The sequence below is a fragment of the Chrysemys picta genome, chromosome 2, assembly GCF_011386835.1.
Source record: "Chrysemys picta bellii isolate R12L10 chromosome 2, ASM1138683v2, whole genome shotgun sequence".
NCBI classification, from domain to species: domain Eukaryota; kingdom Metazoa; phylum Chordata; order Testudines; family Emydidae; genus Chrysemys; species Chrysemys picta.
In genome coordinates, this window is record NC_088792.1 from 274,162,455 (window position 1) to 274,184,461 (window position 22,007).

A 22,007-nucleotide genomic window follows, 5' to 3' on the forward strand; every position below is an offset into this window, starting at 1 on the left:
TATGTGTAAACAAGGTGAAGACAAATGAAAGGCTTCTGTCCATTTATAATGTCAAATTGAACAATGAGGGCAAATTCTGGGCCAGGTCAAGCTCTGCCCACTGGCAGGACAATGTCATGGCTGTCTGGACCATCTGTGTTTGGCCGGGGGGGGGGGGGGGGGGGCTGTCTCTACACTAAGGAGGATCTGACATAGCTGTCACCCTGTAGTGTACACCCAGCCTAGCCCACAGAAAGGGATTTCTCCATCAATGTAGGAATATCACTTTCCTAAACAAAAGTAGCGGTCACGGAAGCATTCTTCCAACAACATGGCTGCGTCTACACAGGAGGGTTAGCTGTATTGTTTTTTTCACATCCTGGACTACTGTAGTTATGTCAACCTAACTTTTAAATATAGGCTGCTGCATGAACAAGCAGCAGCCAGAACAAATCCAACCCTATGACAGCAACTTCATTCTGGGTAGTAGAGTAGCCCTAGCAGTTTAGAGTCTATTCAAGAACAGGACTGTTGCGGCCTGGGCGTACACCAACACAGGGAAATCTACATTTGAGGATCACAGTACTGCAAATGTGCTTTGAAATAAAGCTAGTCCTACAGATTTGTTTTTATCAAGATTACCATATTCCTGACATGCCAGAGGACTTTGAATGTAGTTTGGGTTCCCAGACTCCGCTGGGCCTGTTGATTGAACTCGTTTCCAAAGTCTATGCCACTGATTAGGCCACAGGCAAAAATAAGTGTGCCTAAATGGTTACAGCAACCAGATCACATGCCAGACTAATTATCTAGCAGAGGCAGTAAGCAGTCATTAGCTCTTAATTACTTTGGAGCCTTTCATGGACCAGGACCCCCTTGTGCTAAGTGCATTAACACTGCCTACGGTGGGGACACACTGTGCTTTTAGCCAGCCATACCCCTTACCAGTTACAAGTAGAGTAAAAAGCTACTCTGTGGTTTGGACCTAAATAGAAATGCCTTTCACAGATTTCTGCTTCATTTAATGGATTCTGTTCGCTGAACTCCAACGATGATTCAATACAGTTGATGCTCAGTTAAGATTTCATTTTATAGGCATTGATCCTGCAAGCGCTTATACATGTGCTTAACGTTACACACTGAATAATCTCAATGACTTCAGTGGGCCTACTCAGTAAATTTAAGCAGGTGAGTAAATTCTTTTCAGGATTGGAGACATAATTTGTACAGGTTTAGATATAAGTAGTAATGTTAACTGACTTCGTGTCTGTTAAATACTTCATGAAATATCAGAGGTGGGGAATATGTCCGCAGAAAGTATTCGTGACTTTACTAACTGTCATGGTAAAATAGCAACACGCTTATAATATAGTCTGTCTAACATAAGATCGGTAAGGATCATTTGAATGGCGCAGTCTGTGAAGGTAAATAAAGCTGATGGAGGCATTATTGGCATGTAACTTTCTCTGAATGAACATACTGTGTTCACTATGAGCTGGAGAGTTCTGCATCTAATATTAAATCCTAACATTACCAAAAAGGACTTTCTTTGAAACGTTAGTTTTATCTGAGGGTTTCAGAGCAGCAGCATCAATCTATATTAGAGGAATTAGCTTGTGCTCATTTGAATTTGCTAATTGTCAGTTTCATTTCTTTCAAAGGCCAGTTTTTCCTTTCAGCTAATTAGCGGACTGACCTTTTTGTTATCGCTTTTTATTTATAAATGATGTGGGGTAGAAAACAAATTGCAGTCATTCTGCCAAAATGGCTGTTAAGATAACTTCTAAAAGTCCAGTATCAGGGGGTAGCTGTTTTAGTCTGTATCTACAAAAACAACAAGGAGTCTGGTGGCACCTTAAAGACTAAACTTATGCCCAAATAAATCTGTTAGTCTTTAAGGTGCCACCAGACTCCTTGTTGTTTTTCTAAAAGTCCAGTTCTGAAATTAGTATGAATGCCTATTGTTTAGTATCAAAGCTCATCTCAGAATCAGATGAAAAGAACGGGCAGTGACATTTTGTAGATTAATCCTGTTTTTTTGCTGAAGTGATATTTAAATGGTCATTGGACCCAGCATCTTGAAGGAATGTGTGAGGTTCGTTTGGTTTTGCCTGTGGATGTAATTTCTCAAGTCCCTTCGCCAAATCCCTTCGCCAACCCTCCACTTTGCCAACCTTTATACCTTTTGTGATTAAATGTTAGTGCGGGTTTGTAGGCTTAGACCTTTCTATCAGTTTTCTTCACCAATCTTGTATTTTAAAAGGAGGTGTATATACCTCACTTGATAATGAAGGAAGTGATTCCTTCCACTAAAGGGAGGATTCACAACCACATACTATCCCTCCCTTCAGTTTTTCATGTTGCTATTCCTTTGTGGGCTTTTCCTAAAAGTCCTGGGGGGAAATCTGGGTCCCATAGAATTCAATGGAAAAACTCCCATTAACATCTATGAGGTCAGGATTTTCACTCCTTATGTGTGGGACATTTCCCTAAACATTTGCTAGCTGCTTTCTTAATTATGAACTGTGATGGTAACTTGTACCTCCAGCAAACCCACAGTAATCCTCTGCTCTGTCACTGAAGCAAGCTCACTCTCTACTGGTTTTGCTCCATGTTGCAAACCATTACCATAGAAATGCAGGACTGGAAGGGACCTTGTGAGGTCATCTAGTCCAGCCTCCAACACTGAGGCATTTTTCACAGTGGTCTAATCTTGTACTGCTCTTTTAAAAAGACAGTAAGGATCATATATACCTCAGTTTTGTGATACTTAGTTATCAAAGAACATTCAGATGCAGCATTGGATTTTAAGGGAATTTTGCATATTTACCTAACGTTCTCACAATACTGACTAAGGCAAAAAGGCCAAATGACATGGGCAAAGTCAAACAACTTCATGATGTGGAAGAACCTACGCAGGCCTTCTACTTCCAGAGCCTTTGCTCTGATTGTTGGACCACACAACTTCCTTGCACTCAACACAGAGCAAAGTTCTTATGACTAAGTTGCAGACCCTTAAAACAGGAATCTAGAAAGGAAATATTGAAACAATGTCAGAAAAATCACTGTAATAAGGCTAAGATGTCGCAATGATAAGTTAGTAACAAGTGTCTTTATTGTAAAAAATGTTAGTGGAAATTCTTCATTCGTTTCAAGAGGAGCCTCAAAAGGGGTGACATTTGAAAACATTTTGGTTTTATTACATTGTCAACTGTTTACTTCAAGTTAATTTTCTGTTTGAAGATCCATTTCACACATTTACAGTAAAATCAAATCAACAGTTGTAGTAAAGATTGTCAGTAATTTTATAGATCTATTTAAGTTAAAGCATAATATGACAGCAGCACCAGAAATCTTCCGCAAATACTAAAAATGAAATATTTACTCTACTATATGGGATGAGATTATATTCAATATTTTAGGTCATAAATCAGAAAGTGTGAGACTGTTTTCATTTAACTTCCAAACTAAAAACTTGCTTAGATTTTTTTGGATGATGAAGAAAATATCCCAGGCAACCTGTCTTCTGTTTTCATACACAATTCAAAGTTAGGAATTTTAAAAAAATCACTTTCATGCAAACTGGTTAAATGTGCATTTAGCCGCCAGGGAGAATTTCTTGTTCACAACTCCATGTCTACCGTGAGTTTTAGGAGACTAAGAATTGCAAAGCACGGAATGGACTGGAGAGAACGCCTTGTTCTGTTCAAGACCCTGACCTTTGAAACATACACACGTCCCTACTCATTCTGAAACATCTGACTTGTCCCATTGCCTGACATTTTATGGTCTGTGCTATGCAGGAGGTTAGAGGAGACGATTGTGGTCCCTTCTGGGTTTAAAATCTATTGATCCCATTGCACTGTTGGTTCTAGTCAGAACTGAGATAAAGCAAAATGAGATTAAAATTGGTGCCAGAACATATGGCATCATCCAAAGCAATGAAGCTGCTGTTGATTTAACTCCCAGTGAGATTTGATTTTTAGGCCCACTTGGTTACAACATGCAAAGTAGATAATTTGCTCCCTAGTATTAACATTTAACTGGTCACATCAAAGCTTTGAAATTAACACCTCATTGCATGTCCTTCATTGCTTTGCTGCTGTCTAAGTAGCGATAGCCTTATCTATATAAATCAGTGTTGTCCTATTAAGCAAGTCTTCCAGAAAACTCTGCAATGCAAAGGGCTGGAACCATCCATCATCATCATCAATCTTAGCTGCTGCACAAAGCAGCAAAAAGTGCAGAGTACTCTAGATTTACTAGAGGTCCCAGTTCAATTTTCCAGTGATTCTGGGAATAAGGATTTTTAATTTTCTCTCACTCCCTCCTCAAAGGTCTCATTACAGCTCGCAATGGTGTGTTTTGGTTTGTTTTCTAAAAGGAGGACAGGGGACAGGAAAGAGGCTGATTTGCTGCTGTAGTTTAACAGTGTATCTCCACTGACTCCATGCAGATGGCATAATGGGAGCGACAGTGGGCCGTAGGAAGGAAAAATGAAGTTTAATTTGAGAAATCTATTACATTAGTCCTGTTGGTATCATGCCATGTTCCTGGAAGCTGAAGTTGTTTCTCCAAAGAACAGTCACAGCATGGCCAGTAGAGATGCAGGCTTCCCCACGTCATTTGGCCCATGTGCGCTGGTTCTCATCGGAAGATGCCACTATGCTCCCTTCTACATAATACACAAAAAGGGAAATTGGAGACCTGTAAAACTCTGCAGCATGTTACAGTTGCCCATTGACTTGCAGAGCCAGTAAGAGGTGGGGCAAGAAAATAATTCAGAGAATGGGAATGAACAGGAAATTAAGGCCCCAGCTGGCCAAAAATGTAATAGGAAGGGGCTCCATGTTGTTGAAGGCAGAACATGTGCTCTGTGACACCTTGAAGCCTAGGTGGGTGACCTCTTAGGAGGTACTGCAGACATCTGCACATATTACACAATTTTTGGAGACACGTGTCTTGACAGATATTCCTCTTCTCCTCCCACCACGTCCCTGAATATTCAAGAAGGATATCGACCAGAATGTTTTACCATAGTTACGTAACTAGTATAGTAAGCTATAAGATGCTATTTTAATATCATGGAGGAGTTCTGTATTAACTACATATAGTGGCATGTAATGTGAAAATGTATCAAATTCTAATTCCAACCCTTCAATTGTTTGTTTTTTTTTCAGCGAGAGACATCTCCTTTCCAATACAAAACAAAATAAATTTTAACCAACTGCCAGAGGTGTTAGCGAAAATCAGCCACCTGGCAGAGGGGTCTTTACATAAAAGCTGAACGAAACTATACTGGATACTTTCAAACAATCATGTAAGACAGGTGGAAATGGTCCTTAGCGCAGGTTTTCCTGTAGAACAGAGTTCTATATCCTAACATATATAACCCGTTACCTAGTCTGTGTAATTCAATCTGGGGTCTGCAAGAAAATGTAAAAGAGAATTTACAAAGATAAGATAAAATAGGACACACAGTGGTTGATTCTGGAGCCCTCCATGCCATTTCCCAGTTGGATATAGAGACTTGGCTATCTCTCTTGTGGTGTGGCTCTGGCTTTTCCCCGGGGGTGTCGTGCAGCTCTCTTTATTCTTCTTAAAGCACTCCTCCACGGACCTGCCTCCTCACTGCTCTCCTCCGAGCTGGAGGTCCTGGTGCCTATTCCAGTGTCACCTGCAGGCCTCTCAGCTATTCCACTGCGACATGAGGCTTTGTTCTCTTGGCAGGCTTGCCGGGTTAGGAACCTCAAGCTTTCATTGAAAGAGGCGGCAGCCATACACTCAGCCGCTGTCTTATCACAGGTACACAGGAGCTTCTCGCACATGCTCCAGCCAATGCCTTAAAAAGGAGGTTTTAAAGATGAAATGGCTGAAAGCAAATTGTAATTGGTGTAAGCAGTTTTTATAATATGTAGTCAGCTACACCACTTATAGTAAAGCCTATCGCTACAGTTTTCAAACTCAGGCTGCTAAATCCATAGTGAGGCATCTAAATATATGGTAAGTAATCTGATTTTTTTTCAGAGATGCTGAGCAACGGCAGCTGCCATTGACTTCGGCGGGACTTGTAGATGTGAGCACTCTGAAACTGACCAGTTTACATTCAGGTGCCCACCTACTGATAGAAGCCAGCCATACCCTGAGATCCACCAGTGCTCTGTGGACAACAAGGTTTTGCTTAACTAGGAAAAGTGCTCAGGTTTAGGTCAAGCTTAGCTAGCGCATTCTAGCTAAGCCTGATCCAAACCTGATCACTTTTTTCCCTACTCAAGGCCAATTCCAAATGGCTTACAGAGCACTGTTAATATAACACATTTTTTCCCAGTTTCTAACTTCTGCGATTCTGTTCTAGTTGTGTGCTTCTATACTGATCTCAATTTTGCTCAAAGGGAATGTCATTCATTTAATCATCTGACCAAACTTACACTTCGGTTTATGATCTAAACATACAACTTCAGATCTCAAACTTCCCTCTGGCTGGCACCCAAGTTTTTTAACTTGTTCCATACAGCATTGATGGGAGAAACAGCACCTAAAACAAAGAACAAATGTTTACCTTTCTTAATAGTAACTCATCTCCCTGGAGCACACAGTATTTGCAGTTATTTTGGCTATTTGTTTTCATTGCATCTTGAAACTGGGAAAACATTTGTTTTAACCTTTAATAAAAAACTTTTTTTTTATCCAAACAAGTTGTTAAATAAAGCTTTTCATCATCTTACTATTACAGCCTTTCTACTTCTCATTCATTCAGAGTCCCTTGCTTTTGTCTTTATTCAGCTGTGAGCTTACTTATCTGATGTAATAAATTACATAAGTAATCCTATATAAAATCATGAGTGATGTGGAGAAAGTGAATAAGGAAAAGTTATTTACTTGTTCCCATAATATAAGAACTAGGGGCCACCAAATGAAATTAATGGGCAGCAGGTTTAAAACAAATAAAAGGAAGTTCTTCACACAGCACACAGTCAACCTGTGGAATTCCTTGCCTGAGGAGGTTGTGAAGGCTAGGACTATTACAGGATTTAAAAGAGAACTAGATAAATTCATGGAGGGTTAAGTCCATTGATGGCTATTAGCCAGGATGGGTAAGGAATGGTGTCCCTAGCCTCTGTTTGTCAGAGGGTGGAGATGGATGGCAGGAGAGAGATCACTTGATCATTGCCTGTTAGGTTCACTCTCTCTGGGGCACCTGGCATTGGCCACTGTCGGTAGACAGGATACTGGGCTGGATGGACCTTTGGTCTGACCCAGTATGGCTGTTCTTACGTTTTCAAAAACTGGGCATCTGTCTCTCATATATTCCCTAAGACTTTAGTTGACTGACAACTTGGAAACTGCCAGTATTGTGAGGACTAAATCCTTCCATGCAATAAGTCATATAAGTTAGGACTGGAGAAGACCTATAGTCAGAGAGTCTGTTCTCCTGCTAGTTTCTTATGATATATATTCTAGTAGTCAAACTTGAGATGGCTCAGGTGCTAAGGACTTCCATCACTTCCCCTAGGGAGACTCTTTGACATGCTACTGGAACTCACCCTGAAAGAGATTTCCTTTTTCTTAGAGTTAGTGTGAATTTTATCTAATTTTATCTCATTCTTAGATGTATCCACCAGTAAACGCAAAACTCTGCATTGACATCAGTGGGGTCAGGATTTCACGCTGGGTGTTTACATCCTTCAAAAGGATAGTGCAGCATAGATCTATATTAACAGGCTAGCTTGTCTATCTGCAAGTTACTATTCAACCCATCCATTCCTTGAGTATGCTTTACTTCAGCCTCACTCCACACCTGCTCCTCATACCTTCTTCCCCTCCCTCTCCTCACCTATGGTGCCCTCCTTGCCCCTCCTAATCACTCCACCCCTCAAATCTGAGACGTTAACATGACATTTGTCACCATCCCATTGATTGCTATGCTTGAACAGTCTAGCCCAGCGGTTCTCAAACATCACTGCATCGCGACCCCCGTCTGACAACAAAAATTAGGACATGACCCCAGGAGTGGGGGACTGAAGCTTCAGCCCTCCTGAGCTCTGCCACCCCAGGCAGGGAGCCAAAGCCCACGGGCTTCAGCCCCAGGCAGGGGGCCTATAACCTGAACCCCACTGCCCAGGGTGGAAGCCCTCGGGTTTTGGCTTTGGTCCCGAGCTGTGGGGCTCAGGCTTTGACCCCGGGCCTCAGCAAGTCTAACACCAGCCCTGATGACCCCATTAAAACAGGGTCACAACCTATTTTGGGGTCATGACCCACAGTTTGAGAATCTCTGGTCTAGCCTTTTCCCTACCAGTTCTGTCTTATCTATTTAGATAAGCTCTTCGGGGCAGGGCCTAGCACAGTGGGGTCCTGATCTTGGGTGGGCCCTAGGCACCATTGTAATAAACATGATTAACAGCAGACAGTGCTGACTAGCAGGTTGTTGACGAGCCAGCACCTGTCCAGTACATCTGTAGGATAACCTCTTCCTTCTTGGCCACAGTAGCAGCCATAAGATTCAAAATCCTGTGGGCATCGATCAGTCAAGCAAAACAGCATTTCTCCTAGCTGAGGCAGCTCCCGCTTCACCTTTCCGTTCCCTCTCGTTTGCAGAAAGGTGAATCTGTCACAGACTGTAAAGAGAGACATTTTGTTTATTAAGTAACATGCAGAGTTTGACATTGGACATTCTTCTGGGCAGAGACCATGTCTTCTCTTTGTTTGGAACGGTCAGAGCTACCACAAACTCTCTCTCTTCTCAAATTCTTACTCATTTTACATAGTTTCTGCTTTCCATAATCCATGTCTCTCCTCAGAACCTTATTGAACGTCTCTCTAAATACACAGGGCCCTCTGGAATGGGTCTGAATTTACCAGCTGATTTTCATAAAACTGGTGAGTGACTTACAGCTTGTATGTATTTCCACATACCACATGCTTCACAGGATCTTCGGCAGAATTTTATGCAAGACTGTAAGCCTCTTCAGGCAGGGATCAGGTTTTTGGTCTGTGTTTGTACAGGACAAGCACATGTATGACTAGGACCCCCAAGTCACTCTGGTAATACAAATAAATAATTACACAATATTACAGTCTTTCTGCTATGTGTGTTCAGTGCCTAGCATCGCATGATGATCAGGACCTCTAGGCACTACCATAACAAAAATAACAGCTGTAGTAGCACACTGTTAAAGGAGGTCAAATGTTTCAATCAAATTAGACTCATGGGACTACCACTGTAGTTTTAGATGACTTGAAAAATCCTACATCTGCCTTTTCATGAGGATTAGATTTTCCTTCATTTACTTAGTTATTTTATTTTGTGTATTCTTAAAGACCATCCCAATATTTCTATCCTTGAACCAAAACCATGACCATCTTGAAACCTAGCTGAAGTAACTCCCAAACTTCGGTTACTCCCCTATTATCTCCATGTAATTGTTTTAAAACTGACTGTTCTACATTGAGCACAAATTGCCTTTGCTTAGAATAGAGTCTAATGACTATTTCTTTGTGGAGAAGGAAAAGGCAGATGAAATGAGATCTCCCGTACAAAGGCACTGGCGAGTAATTAAATGTTGTTAAACCAGCTGGGCATAATTAAGAAAAGAGAGGCAGAGAATAGTCAAAATGGGAACACAGACTTTCATGAAGGGGAAGCTATTTTGCTCTGCAAGTTTAAGATGCAAATTAAAAGGTGTTGTGATATTAATGTTTTGCACTTAGACCCAATTTAACCTGAAACATTACCTTTCTCCCAAGGTTCTCAAAGCCATTTTAAGATGGTCGGAAATAAGAATGCAATGAACTCATTCAGAAAATGAAGTGATTAAAATCCAGCGCTCACTCAGAGGAAAGAATTAGGAGCAAGACAATGGCTAGGTTGTGTCTGAAGGAAGGAACAATAGGGGCTAGAGTCCTGGTGCGGGACTGGAAGTCCCGCAGGACTCGCTGACATAACAGTGGGAGCAGAATAAAAATTCACCAAACAATGTGGGAGTGGGTGGGAGCAGGACAGAAGCGGGATTAAAAAAAGACTCCCCTGCAGGGCTCTTATAGGAGCATTTTTCAAAATGGAATTTGTGCCAGTTAACCTACACACACCATTAATGCTAAGGTGATATGTGTGTGTGACGTTCCTCCATAATCCACTTTAAAATTTTTCCTAATTAAGTTTGGCTGCCAGAAGAGACAGTGAGCAATCAACCTGTTGCTTGACTATTGAAAAGAAGGATGGTCTTGCGGTTAAGGCTCTGGACTAAGACTCAGATCTGGGTTTGATCTCCACTTCTGCCACAGACTTCCTGTGTGATCCTCAGTAAATTACTTTAATCCCTATATGCCTCAGTCTCCAAATCTGTAAAACAGTGATAATACTCCCTTTGTCTTGTCTATTTCTACTGAGAGACCTTGGGGGCAGAGTGTGTGTTTCCACAGTGCTCAGCACAATGGGGCCTTAGTAATTAGTGATGCAGCAGGCAGTCAGAATTGAAGGAAAGAAATCTTTCTCACTGCTACATGCCTAGAGGTACAGCCTGGCCCCAGCTTGCATTCCTGAGCCTCTGGTGCCACCCCAAATGATGTCCCTTCTGAAATGTAACCCTCTTTCTCCGGTTCCACTCATACTCCAGGGCCCTGATTCCAGACTGGGGACTCTGGGCACTAATAGAATATGAGTAATTATTATCTAAAAGTCAACTTAAATAATTCAACCATTTGAGAAATGCTGGCTTGCCCCTGCCCTCTGGCTCCTGACTATCCATAGCCCCTAACTCTGGGGCCATTCCCATCACCACATCTAACACACAGGGGAGATCTCCTGACAAAGCATGCTGAGGCCTGCAGCAGTGACAGCTCTCAGTCATCTTGGAGAACTCTTTCAACTCTGATTGAGATGGGGAGCCTGGGAGGACAGTGGAGCTGTTAAGGAGCGGAGAGAGGGTCTGGGAGAGAAAAAGTCCTTTTACTGCCTCTGATACTTGCAGGCAATAAAGTGTAATTTAGACTGGAAATTAAACTTGCTTAAAAACACAAAGCAAGTGAACATCCCTTCTCCGAGTCCATTTTTATTCACCTTTTAATTTAAAGGTACATTTGCAAATGGTTTATAAGGGGTTAATGAGAGCTACATATGTTAATAAATGGGAAATCATAGAATGTTAGAGTCCAGCACTGTTACAGATGGTTATAAGCACCTCAGCGGAAGGTATTAGAGAAATTATTACATCACTGCTGATGCGCTTATAACCATCAATAACAAATGCTATCCATGTCTGTAACATGCTTATAACAGCCTAACCATTTGTAAACGTACCTTCGCTATACAGCATGACCCATTTTTCATTAGATGTAACTGAGAAAACCATTGTGTCTACCTTGTCTGACAGCTTCATCAGGCCCCCTCTCAGCGAGTGTCACTTCTGGGGATATCGCAGAGGAAGCTGTGCTCGCTTCTCCTATCTTAAAGCTCGTCTCTGCAGATCACACGATATACATGTTAACTCACATTAGAAAGAGTCGCACAAAGGCAAGAGGGTGCTCTCCTCGTTCCACTATCAATAGCGTCTCCACAAGCATAGGCGCTGAGCCAGCAATGTGACTGAAATCCTTTAAAACGTGTGCCCTTCGTGGGTGGACAAACCGTTTTGTTCCACACGGAATAGGCTGGGTGAGACCTGCCTTGGTTGATAACCTCTTCTGATCTGTGCTCTGCACAGTGACAGGCTGCTGTGAGTAAAGCCAATGTTATTCTAGGAGGTCCATATGTGGATAATACATAAATCTAGGGAGGTAATAGTGCCACTCCACATGGCCTGGGGAAATACTGGGCCTGGGTAGCTGTGAACAGGAATAGGGACGTGGTTTAAGTTGAAACAGAAAATGAATTTCATTTGTTGTACACTCACCTTGTTCTGTTGTCGTGGTGGGATCATTTTCAGTGGGTATCACGTCTGGCCCTGTTGAGTTAATACCTGCTGTGGTTGGCTCTTCCGTTGGGAAAGCATCCTCTGTAACTCCTGAAGGTACGCTTACAATTAAATCACCTTCCTGCCCCCTCTGAACTGATGAGGAGAAAACGAAAAGCAAGAAGGAGAACTAGCAGGATAATCACCAACAACATGCCCATTTAAATGGGAAGTAAATTGATCTCCTAGATAGCAGGAGAGAGTAATAATCCCAGACAGAACTGGCTTAAACTGCCAGCCATAGAAAGAAACCCCAAATTCCCACTCTTGTTAATTTCTTCACATTTCTTATGTATTTTAGAGTCATGCTGGTTAAAGATGGTGGTAAGTGTTTTTTACAGGTTAAAAAGAATGCATGTCACACTTGGAAGGTGAAGGATTATCCCAGGTAGCTAAATGACATAACCAGGTGATTGGGCAACCAGAAAAGGTGCAGGTCAGTGTTTGTTTCCTGAGTTCATCACTCCTCTGTTCTTGGTCCATCACCTCATCAAAGTAGCCCAGTGATGCTGAACTGAATAGCAGCATGAGAGGTGGTGACACGTTCTTCTAGCTCAAGTTTGGCGGGTGAGTCAGGAGAACATGAAGAGACTGTGAAAGGTAGAATGCAGAGTAGTGGCTCCATTCACTTATTTTCTCTTGTAGTTCCCCTGCATACACGCTAATGTTGTTTATGGAGCTCAGCGAGTTTTGCTGGAGACTGATAGCCTTGGCATGAGGCTGGGAGATTTCCGTGAGAAGGAAAGCACACAGAAGGGCATGTGAAGAAAGGAACTGACAATAAAGTATTTACCAATTGCTTAGTGGGGTTCAAATGGGTTGGCCTTAGAGCTCTGTGAAGAACTAATGTTTTGGTTCCGTGGCTGAACCTTAACATTTTTTTAAAAGCTTTGGGTCAACACTAAATGAACATTTTTTGGCAGAACAAAAAATAAAAAAAAATGTTGTTTCGGGTCAAACTAAATTTTATTCAACCCAAAACAAAACATTTTGTTTCATTTTCAAGGGCTGGTGTTTTTTTTACCTTTTCAATAAAACAAGAAAAATTCAAAACAAAAAGTCATTTCAAATCAAAACATTGACATGTTTAATTTTTAAAATGCCAAAATTAAACATTTTTATTTTTTTCAGAATTTCTTTTCCTGAACCAATCTGGTTTATTGCATGTGAATTTGTGCAGTTTTGGTCAACCCAAGAATGCATTTTTTCAGGGGGAAACCAAGTTTAATCCAAGAAGCTTTGCTCAGTGCTAGTGGGGCTGCTGGTTGCTTTAGCTGGTTGTGACGCAGTGAAATGTGAGCAATGCTCAATAGTCATAGACAGTATAACCAGAATTAGGATGCTTTACTTTGCAGGCATCTCACCATGAACAACGACAACACTTCACATTCCAGACAACAGCGATCGCTATGTGCGATGCCCAGAGATTTTGGGATGTGTGTGTTGGACCTTTAACGTTTCTGTGTTTAAGCAAACTTAGAGCTGGTGAAAGGTGCTGCACTGAGGTCCATCAAGACTGAAGTAATATGTCTATACACAGACCAGACAACACTGGCTGCCCTTCACTGCTTTGCCAATCTGCCTCACACCTGACCTTCAGGAACCAAATTGCCAGGGGTGAGAAGGTAGTTCAGTCTCCATGCTCATTCTGTCCTTTGTCTTCCAATGGGTCACTAACTACTGTCTCCTGAAGTGGTGGAGTTAGTTTGTACAACCCACGTTTATTGGGAAATGGTTTGAAAACATTAATATTATTATTTATTATACAATATCCAAAAGTGTGCTAGACCCCTCTCAGTACAGAGAAATAGCGTTATCATTAATAGTAGTATTATCCCCATTGCACAGATGGAGGAACTGAGGCCAAGAGGTAAAATGACTTGTTGACAGCTTTGGAGTACACCAGTCTGAGGCAGGATTAGAACTCAGAAGGTGCTTGTTAACTGTAGCAATCGCCCAAGAACTTGGTGGATAACTCCTCTTTGATGCAGACACACATCTTTCTGATATGTGTTTGTACTGGGCTTAGGACAATGGGCCCTGATCCCTGACTGGAAGCCCTGAGCACTATTGCAGTACAAATAATTCTAATACCTGAGTCAGAGATAGCACAGATGAAAAATTGCTTCTTCCCCCCGTGGCCCCCTCCCATATTCAGTGTCACCTGAAATTTCCCTGGTTCAGTTTAGTTCATCTGAATTAGCCTCATAAAGGTCAACTGAAATAAAAGGGTGCTGTAGGATATTAAACCAGGGGTCGTGGTGCTGTCTCCTTACTTTCAGTTGCAGCTGCTGGTGTGGCTGTGATCTTCACTGTAGTAACTGCAAAATATTAAGCAGCTTTTAGGTCATGAAAGAATTCTATGCAATGCTATGCAGGAGGTGAGAAAAGAGCATTATAATGGTTCCCTCTGGCTGTAATATCTGTGAATGTACTTTAAAGGATCATTGTATTAGAAAACCTGATGTTAATGGAGGGTTAGATTTTTCAAAGGCATGAAGTACATTGAAGTCAGGGCGCACAGGGCAATTAGCTCCTGGTTGGGCCTTTGAAATTGCAGCTAGAAATAATTTATGAAATTTAAACAACGTTCACTGAAAATGGTTCTTTGCCTTGATGGAAAGATTCTCCAGCAGAGGCTGCAATCCTGACATTGCACTATGCTGCTAGACAGTGTCAGAAAGTGGTAATGCCGAGTCTAGCTTCATTGCTCAAGTTCAGTGAAAGGCAAAAACTAAACAGCATAAAAATGGTGAAATGTCCAATTCAATTTTAACACTTGTAGTTTAAATGAAAATTTTAATTTGGCTATCTCTTTAAAAAACATTTTTTCTCCCGGGAAAGATGATTAAAAAAAAAATTCAAAGCAGGTGCGCCATAATATTACTATAGTAATCACTTCAAATGCCATTGTGTTACCAAGTGCCATGCTATTGTCACACATCTGCAGGTTTATTCTCACCCATGTCCGCACTGTGACACCATATAGTCAAGCTCTAAGATTCCCTTACCTGTTAGTGTGGGATCCATGAAGGAAGCAGACATGCCTTCATGGTCTCTTGCGATAACTAGACCGGAAAGCAGAAGCATTAGGGTAGTGAACCAAACAAACCGTACTTGTTTAGTGGCTTTGATCTGAGATTCTCAAAAAACAACCAACCGTCGGCATTACCTCGTTGTCCAGATGAGGAACTGAGGCACAGAGATGCTAAGGCAATGGTCCTCAAAGGGATTTAGTCATTTGCTCTGCTCAGGGCTGTGATGCCTAAACCCCAGGTGACCTGCCTGCTAATGAAGTCTTCAGCCCCGAGTTAGGTGCCCAGGCTCCCCATACAATGCATGGGCAAGTTATGGCCTAAGAGAAGGAGCCTCAGGAGTCAGTAACCTGAGCAGGGAGCTATCTAAGGTAGCCAGGATGAAATGCCCGGGAGAGGGGTTTAGGCACCTATGCAGCTGAGCTGGTGCACCCGGCGGATGGGTCAAAGATAGGATCTTCCCTCCACTCAGGATCCTCAGCCTAAACCCTTCCCTGGAGTGAGGCACCTAAGCCAAGTCTTAGGCATGCTCAGAGCTTGGCTACAAGATCAGGCCATGCTGGTAACACAGCGACTTGTCTGAGAATCCCACTTCAGGTTTGGCTGGAGCTAGAGCTCTGAACTGCTCGTTAGCTGCGGGGCAGGGGCAGTGAGTCGGCAGCTTTGCAAAGATCAGCTGACTACTGCTAATGCCGCCGTATGACCACATGGAGCTTACAGTGACTGATTTGCCAGTAAAATACAACCACCACTAAAACCTCCTGGCCTCCTGCTTTGGGAGTCCTCGGGACCAAGTCACTGGGCTCAGCAGAAATAGCTACTGAAGACCGAAAATGTGAGTCGTTTGTCAGAAAACAAACTGTAAGGAAGTACAGACCTTGGTGAAATGCAAAGATGGTGAACGCAGCCTTTGCACAAGGCCTTGTGATAGGGTGGGAAAAGTGAAAATGTCACCACTGGAGGTTTGTACTCTCTCTTCTATTTGCAGTAGAAGAAAATGTGTTTTGTGGATAAAATGATAAATGGTTTTGATCCCATTATAAAATACATCTGTCACTAGCTGCTTGCAATGCTTTTTACATTACTAATAAGCCCCACAAACACTACTCTAAAGTGGAAGTATAATAGCACACCCATTTTACAGATGAGTAAACCTAAGATGTTAAGGCCCAAAATTTCAATAGTGTCCCTGTGGAAGTTTTAAGATGTGCACCATAATTAGTGGACAGATGGGTTGGATTCTTAAGTGTTTGTCTATGGTTGACCAGAAAGTCATTTACAGAGCTGGAAATGAAACCCAATTCTCCTCTCCTAACCATTAGGCAGCACTACCTTTGCATGCTAAATGCATCCTGAGAAGTGCTTTTTTCGCCTGCTTTTTAATCATTTAGAAATGCAGATCATAAATGACCCTAAAAATGGTGTCTGCATATTTATACCATAGTCGATAGCGTTCGCTTCTGGGATGTTTTGATGTAAGAAAGCATAGATGCCCTCTAATGACAAGGACTCAGCACTGGCTTAACTCTGCTCCAACAAGGTCAATGGGAAAACTCCAGTAGATATCAATGGGAGTAGAGGTTGTCCAATGTTCAGTGCTTTTCAGAATCCCACCCTCCTTTTACTAGATACATTTACTAGCTATGTTACAAGCAGTGTTTCCAAATTGTGAATTTCCTAATAAAGGTTTATATTTGCTGCAGCTATTTTTGGTCTCGTGCTGATGTGCTAATTACATATGCCTCATTATCGTTACATTTTTTGAAAAGGATCATTACAGATGTGCAAATACAGAAACTGCCACTCACATTCTGCTTTGGGCGTTCTCCCCCGGGCACTGCTGAGCTCTCTGGGAGTAACTGTAAATACACAAACCGAGACTGGAGTTGTTGTGTGATCAGAAAAGCAAGCTGCAAACGATAAAGTAAGAGATGTGGCATACGACAAGGGGTAGGACAGCTATGAAGTAACACTATCACTTACACTCAGAAGTGGGGGGTTTCAAGCTGGTATTGCTGGCTGCAGGTGGAATTCCTTTAAAAACAAAAACCACACGGTATTGTCTTAACATTCACAGGCGACCTTGGGATTTTCTACTCTTCCAGACTCATGCTTGGTGTGTTGGCTCAGAACAACCCCACTGTTCAGGGACCTAGATTCAGAAAAGGCACCTGGGCTCTGCCAAACGGCGATCAGGCATGCTGGTGATAGTGTATTTGGCCTGGGAGTGCAGAGGCTGTCTAGCCTGTCTGCTTGGCCCAGCTCCCCTTCTTGCTAATACCTGAAGCAATAACAGACGATGCATTCCCATGTCCCTCCTAAGAAATCCCATGGCTGGCCTGCTATGGGGAAAATCCTTCAAAGCAGCAGCCTCCCCTCTTCCCCACAAGTGACGCGTTTGGCTTTGGAGAAATACATTAATCTGGCTTCTCTTCTGTGTTTCTCTAAGGTGAGCGTTAGATTTCCCCCGCAACAGCCCAGCATACATTCTCTGCCTGGAGGGCAGAGGTAAAACCCTGCACACGACACCACAGATTTACAATGTGCTTTACGTAGATCGGACCCATTCCCTTGAAAGGTCTGTTCAAGGAGCAGCTCTGCTGGCTCAGTCTACAGTTGGAGTCCTCTTACAGTGAAATCTTTTTTGTCCCCTCCCCCATCCCGATGCAATAGGGTGACCAGACAGCAAGTGTGAAAAATTGGGATGGGGGTGGGGCTAATAGGAGCCTATATAAGAAAATAATATAATTAATGGAGATATCCCATCTCCTAGAACTGGAAGGGACCTTGAAAGGTCATTGAGTCCAGTCCCCTGCCTTCACTAGCAGGACCAAGTACTGATTTTGCCCCAGATCCCTAAGTGGCCCCCTCAAGGATTGAACTCACAACCCTGGGTTTAGCAGGCCAATGCTCAAACCACTGAGCTATCCCTCCCCCCTAAAAAAAACCCAAAAAATCGGGACTGTTCCTATAAAACTGGCACATCTAGTCACCCTAAAATGCAATGACTTCACCATGAGTCAAAGTCTGAAGTCCTTATTAAGGCAAGTCTCCCGTTGACGTCATTGACTAATTTCCTCAAGTAAAAGCTAAGCAGTGACTTCACGATTTGATCCTGGACGTCAGAATGACACGTGGCATTGAAAGGATTCTGGCTGGAGACTGTCATTGTGTGTTGTATTGTGTATAAATATTAAAGTGAGTCCTCCCAGCAGAGGGCACCTACAAATCCAAAACACTATACTCTGGGACTTAGTCTTGTATTGGCTCACAGGACCAATGGTAGGTTCTTTTATACTAGCCCTTTTGGTTAACTCAGAGCATATTTCAGTCTTTTCCCTGGATTATTTATTTCACTGGTTCTGAAATTTGTTGGAAATGTTTCTTCTGCAGAGTCAATGCACAAACCTTCTGTCATGGAAGTAGTTGTCAGCAGTGGTTTATCACCCCGGTGGTTAAGAAGCTCTGCAAAAATAAAGGAGGTCTCATTTCAAAGCAATGCACTAGCCATCAAAACACAATCAGTCCATGGGCAATTCAAGAGGCATCAACTGAGTGTAACATGACTACAGTCATTAGCAATACTGGTGCAAGTGGAACCTGATTTATTTCGGTTCATTATTGCTGTACTATTGGTTCAGTGGTGACACTACCCTGTAGTCAGTGCTGTACAACATGAACCAAGTCCAGGCCCTGCCCGACAGAGCTTTCAGTTGAAAACATTTACTGAAACGCCTTCATGATCATTATTCTTTAAGGCTCCAATTCAACAAGGTACTTAAGAACATCATTACCTTTAACACATGAGCATGCTTAAAATTAGGCACTTGCTTAAGTATCTTGCTGAATCAGGGCCTAAGATGTTATAGTTAGAAGAGTGTGCATGTAAAATGGCATGAATCCGATCCTTTTATCATTGCTATCTTTAACGTGTGGGAGGCAGCCTGTTTTAAAACAGTGGTGTTTGTATGTGTATATTAGATACACACACACACGCGCGCGCGTGGGAATTTGGATATTTGAACCAGTCTATATTTTTTTTAATAAATATGTTCTTCCATAGTTGGACACACAGAACTACCTCTTAAAATTATGAGCATTGTGGGTAACATTTTCAAAGCACCTCTCAAAGGGCATGTCTGCCTGTAGTGCCCCCTGCTGGCCAAGTATGGCTCATCATTAGCCTTCCTCAATTTCTCCTGCAGTGGTTCCCCGGAATAATCCACAGAGATTTTATGTCTAATAACAAGCAACATTCTTGGGGACTGGTTTATTAATATGAAATACACCCAAAGTTGCTCTCTTCCACTCAAGACTCCTTCCTTGGTCTGTCTCCGCAAAGTTATCAGCCTTTCCTAAATTCTGCTGAGTCAGTCCCTCCTCTTGAGTTCAGGGGTTCACGGGCCCTTACTTGGGCCTGTGTGCATTGGGCTGTCAGCTACATCCATCCTAAACCGTTTCAGCAGCTCTTCTCTCTCCGCTGCCGTTTACCCCTTTATAAGGCCCAGGTGCTTTCTCTGAAGCCCATTTGGCAGCAGACAACTAGTCACATGGGCACTGGACCCCACTCCTTCTTAAAGGAGCCAGTCACCCTATGACAGTGACTCAATGATTTAGAAGTCTAAATCCCATTAACAAAAGTGACTTAGGAACCTGCCTGAGTCACCTTTTGAAAATCGGGCTTAGGCTCCTTAAGCACATTTGACAACTTTCCCCGTTGTATTTTAGCATCTTGCTACAGAGGTGTTGCACTTTGCTTTTCTGTAAAGAATCCCTCTGCTAAAGTGTGCACTAGCTTTTTTGTGATCGATAAGCTGATATAAATTGAATACGTTAAAGGCAAAGGATTCTAGAGCTCAGGACATACCCTCCATATGAAGTGTTGTCAATCCTTTCTTGCTAGTTGTTTCTGAGAAGAAGAGAGATCATAGCTGATATACTGTTAGGAAGCATTTTTTTCAAAGTCTGAAACACACAGTGAAGCTATACAGGAAGGTAACCAAATGAGTTACTATGATGGGACCACTGGCATGCAAGGAGTTAATAGGGCCCTAGAGAGGCTAAGCAGAAAGCAGCCAATAGGAGAGGAGCTGCGAGAAACAGCCAATCAGGGCTCAGCAGGCCCATATAAGAAGAGCCGCAGGGCAGAGCAGGGGCAGTTATACCCTGGAGCTAAAGGAGAGAGAACTGGGTGCCTAGTAGACAGACAGAAGCTAGCTCCCTGGACAGAGCAGTGTTGCTAGCAGAGATGGGGGAGCTAGAGAAGAGCTCCTGGCTGGCTGCTGGGATTTGCATGCTGAGGCCCTGAGGCAAGGGCAAAGAGGGTGCTGGGGCCACTGTGGAAGTGGCCAGACAATTGGCTGCAGTCATCACTGGAGAAGTGGTGGGACAGTTGGACTGCAGCACTTGCCCCCGGAAAGGGGGAGCACAGATCTTGACATGACCGGAGGCTGTGTCATGAGGAGAACACTGCCTTCCTTGGAGTGACATGTGTCCGGGAGCAGAAGTCCCGGCGGCTGAGGCCCCACTAGGAGTGGGTGTACCGACTTGCGGAGCTAATTCCTAAGACGACCAGTAGGAGGCACCAGGGTGGTGAGTGGAACCTCATCATGGTGACCATCAAATGAAAAGATTTCTTGATTTATGCGGGCTCTGTTCCACCAAGATATATAACTGGGAACCTTTGAATCCCAAACTAGTCGGGGGAATCACTGACCTCCGAGAGAATCTACCTTTAACCTCAGTACTAAGCAGAACGGTCAGTGGGACAATAATGCCCTTTCAGTGCAGTTGTAAAACAAAACCTTTTGAACGGGTTTGTGAAATGGAATTGTGTTGAAACAACGATTTTTATATTCAAACCCTGAGCTTTTTGCTTTGGGTCTCTCTCAATAGAGGTGAACTTCCCTCTTCCATGCTCACATCTTGGCTCTTGGGCCTGTCACTTACCCTCCATTTCCCTGTCTATAGAGTAGGGATGGCACTTGCCAGCTTTGCAAGGCTCTAGGAGGAGTAACTCTACCAAGAACCTTAAGTAGTTTCTATTGGTAAAGTACTTGGCAGATTGCAAAAAGAAGGCTGTGGAAATGAGCTAAGTGTAGCAACCTTTAGGCACTCTAATGTTTCCGGTGCTTCCCCGAGACTCCTGCAAGCAAACACACAGGCTGCTAAGCACTTTTGGAAACATGCTAGCACTGAGCTAGGCTGAGAAGCTGGCCCCGTTAGTTCAAACCCAGCCCAAGGCTAGAGTGTCCAAAAGTCGTCACCATCTCATAATCTGTCCGATGACCTATTTGAAACGAGTTTGGGGGATCTCACTAAACAAGTGTCCATAGCAATAAAATTATAGCCCAGCTCAGCAGCCCTTTGGGCAGCCTTAGAGGTCAATGAATGGAAATGGAGATGAATACCCCTCTCATACTGACCTTACCCTACACTCTGCCATGCCAGGGAGGGGTCCCATAAGCTTAGCAGACCGGGGAAGCTTGTATCCCCTCTCACCCATGAATTACCTTTACTGTGAGCAAAGAGAGGACTTCAGCCTTCAGGGCTGTCAGTCCGGCCCCATTCACACACAAACTTGCTCTGTAGATCTGGCCATCTAGTCAAATCACCTGAATTAATCCCCACCCTCCTACCACTAGGATTCACTGAGTCATGGTAAATGGAAAAGATTCATGAAACAGAGAACAGGACAGACATTGATGCCATCTGCAGCGTAAGAAACCGAGACACCAGCGGCAGCACTATTCTCCTTGGATCCAATTTGGTGCCCTTTCTGCCGATGGAAAGATTCCCATTGACTTGAATGGTCAGTAGATCAGGCCCTTTATTATTACCTGTAACCTGACCTGGACAGAAGGAGACATCCAGGCCGTTCAAGGAAGAGTTAATGTGTGAATGGACAAAACACTCAATAGCCGCTTTGTCACAATTGCAGAGAAGCCGTTCACAAGGATCCCCAGACTCTGGAGTAAAAACAAAAATCCAGACAAGGTACCATTGAAATATCTGTTTCCACCATCTGCCTTTGCCTCTCTGGCTT

General features: G+C 43.0%; 1 protein-coding gene across 2 annotated transcripts in view; it reads right to left on the reverse strand.

Annotated features, from left to right (window-relative positions):
- Window positions 1-3,074: 3,074 nt before the first annotated feature.
- Window positions 3,075-22,007, reverse strand: part of OC90 (otoconin 90) — a 38,219-nt gene continuing 19,286 nt past the window's right edge. Inside the window, exons 7-18 of one of the 2 annotated variants that reach the window (XM_042860990.2) lie at window positions 21,802-21,930; window positions 19,830-19,871; window positions 18,371-18,427; window positions 16,946-16,996; window positions 16,771-16,821; window positions 14,939-14,995; window positions 14,204-14,248; window positions 11,868-12,023; window positions 11,337-11,435; window positions 8,420-8,594; window positions 6,408-6,514; window positions 3,075-5,821 (exon numbers count right to left, since the gene is read on the reverse strand). In XM_042860990.2, the coding sequence (XP_042716924.2) occupies window positions 5,514-5,821; window positions 6,408-6,514; window positions 8,420-8,594; window positions 11,337-11,435; window positions 11,868-12,023; window positions 14,204-14,248; window positions 14,939-14,995; window positions 16,771-16,821; window positions 16,946-16,996; window positions 18,371-18,427; window positions 19,830-19,871; window positions 21,802-21,930 (1,277 nt within the window). In that variant the 3' untranslated portion in view covers window positions 3,075-5,513. The remainder of the gene's footprint in view (window positions 5,822-6,407; window positions 6,515-8,419; window positions 8,595-11,336; window positions 11,436-11,867; window positions 12,024-14,203; window positions 14,249-14,938; window positions 14,996-16,770; window positions 16,822-16,945; window positions 16,997-18,370; window positions 18,428-19,829; window positions 19,872-21,801; window positions 21,931-22,007) is intronic. The other variant, XM_042860991.2, reaches the window with a different exon arrangement.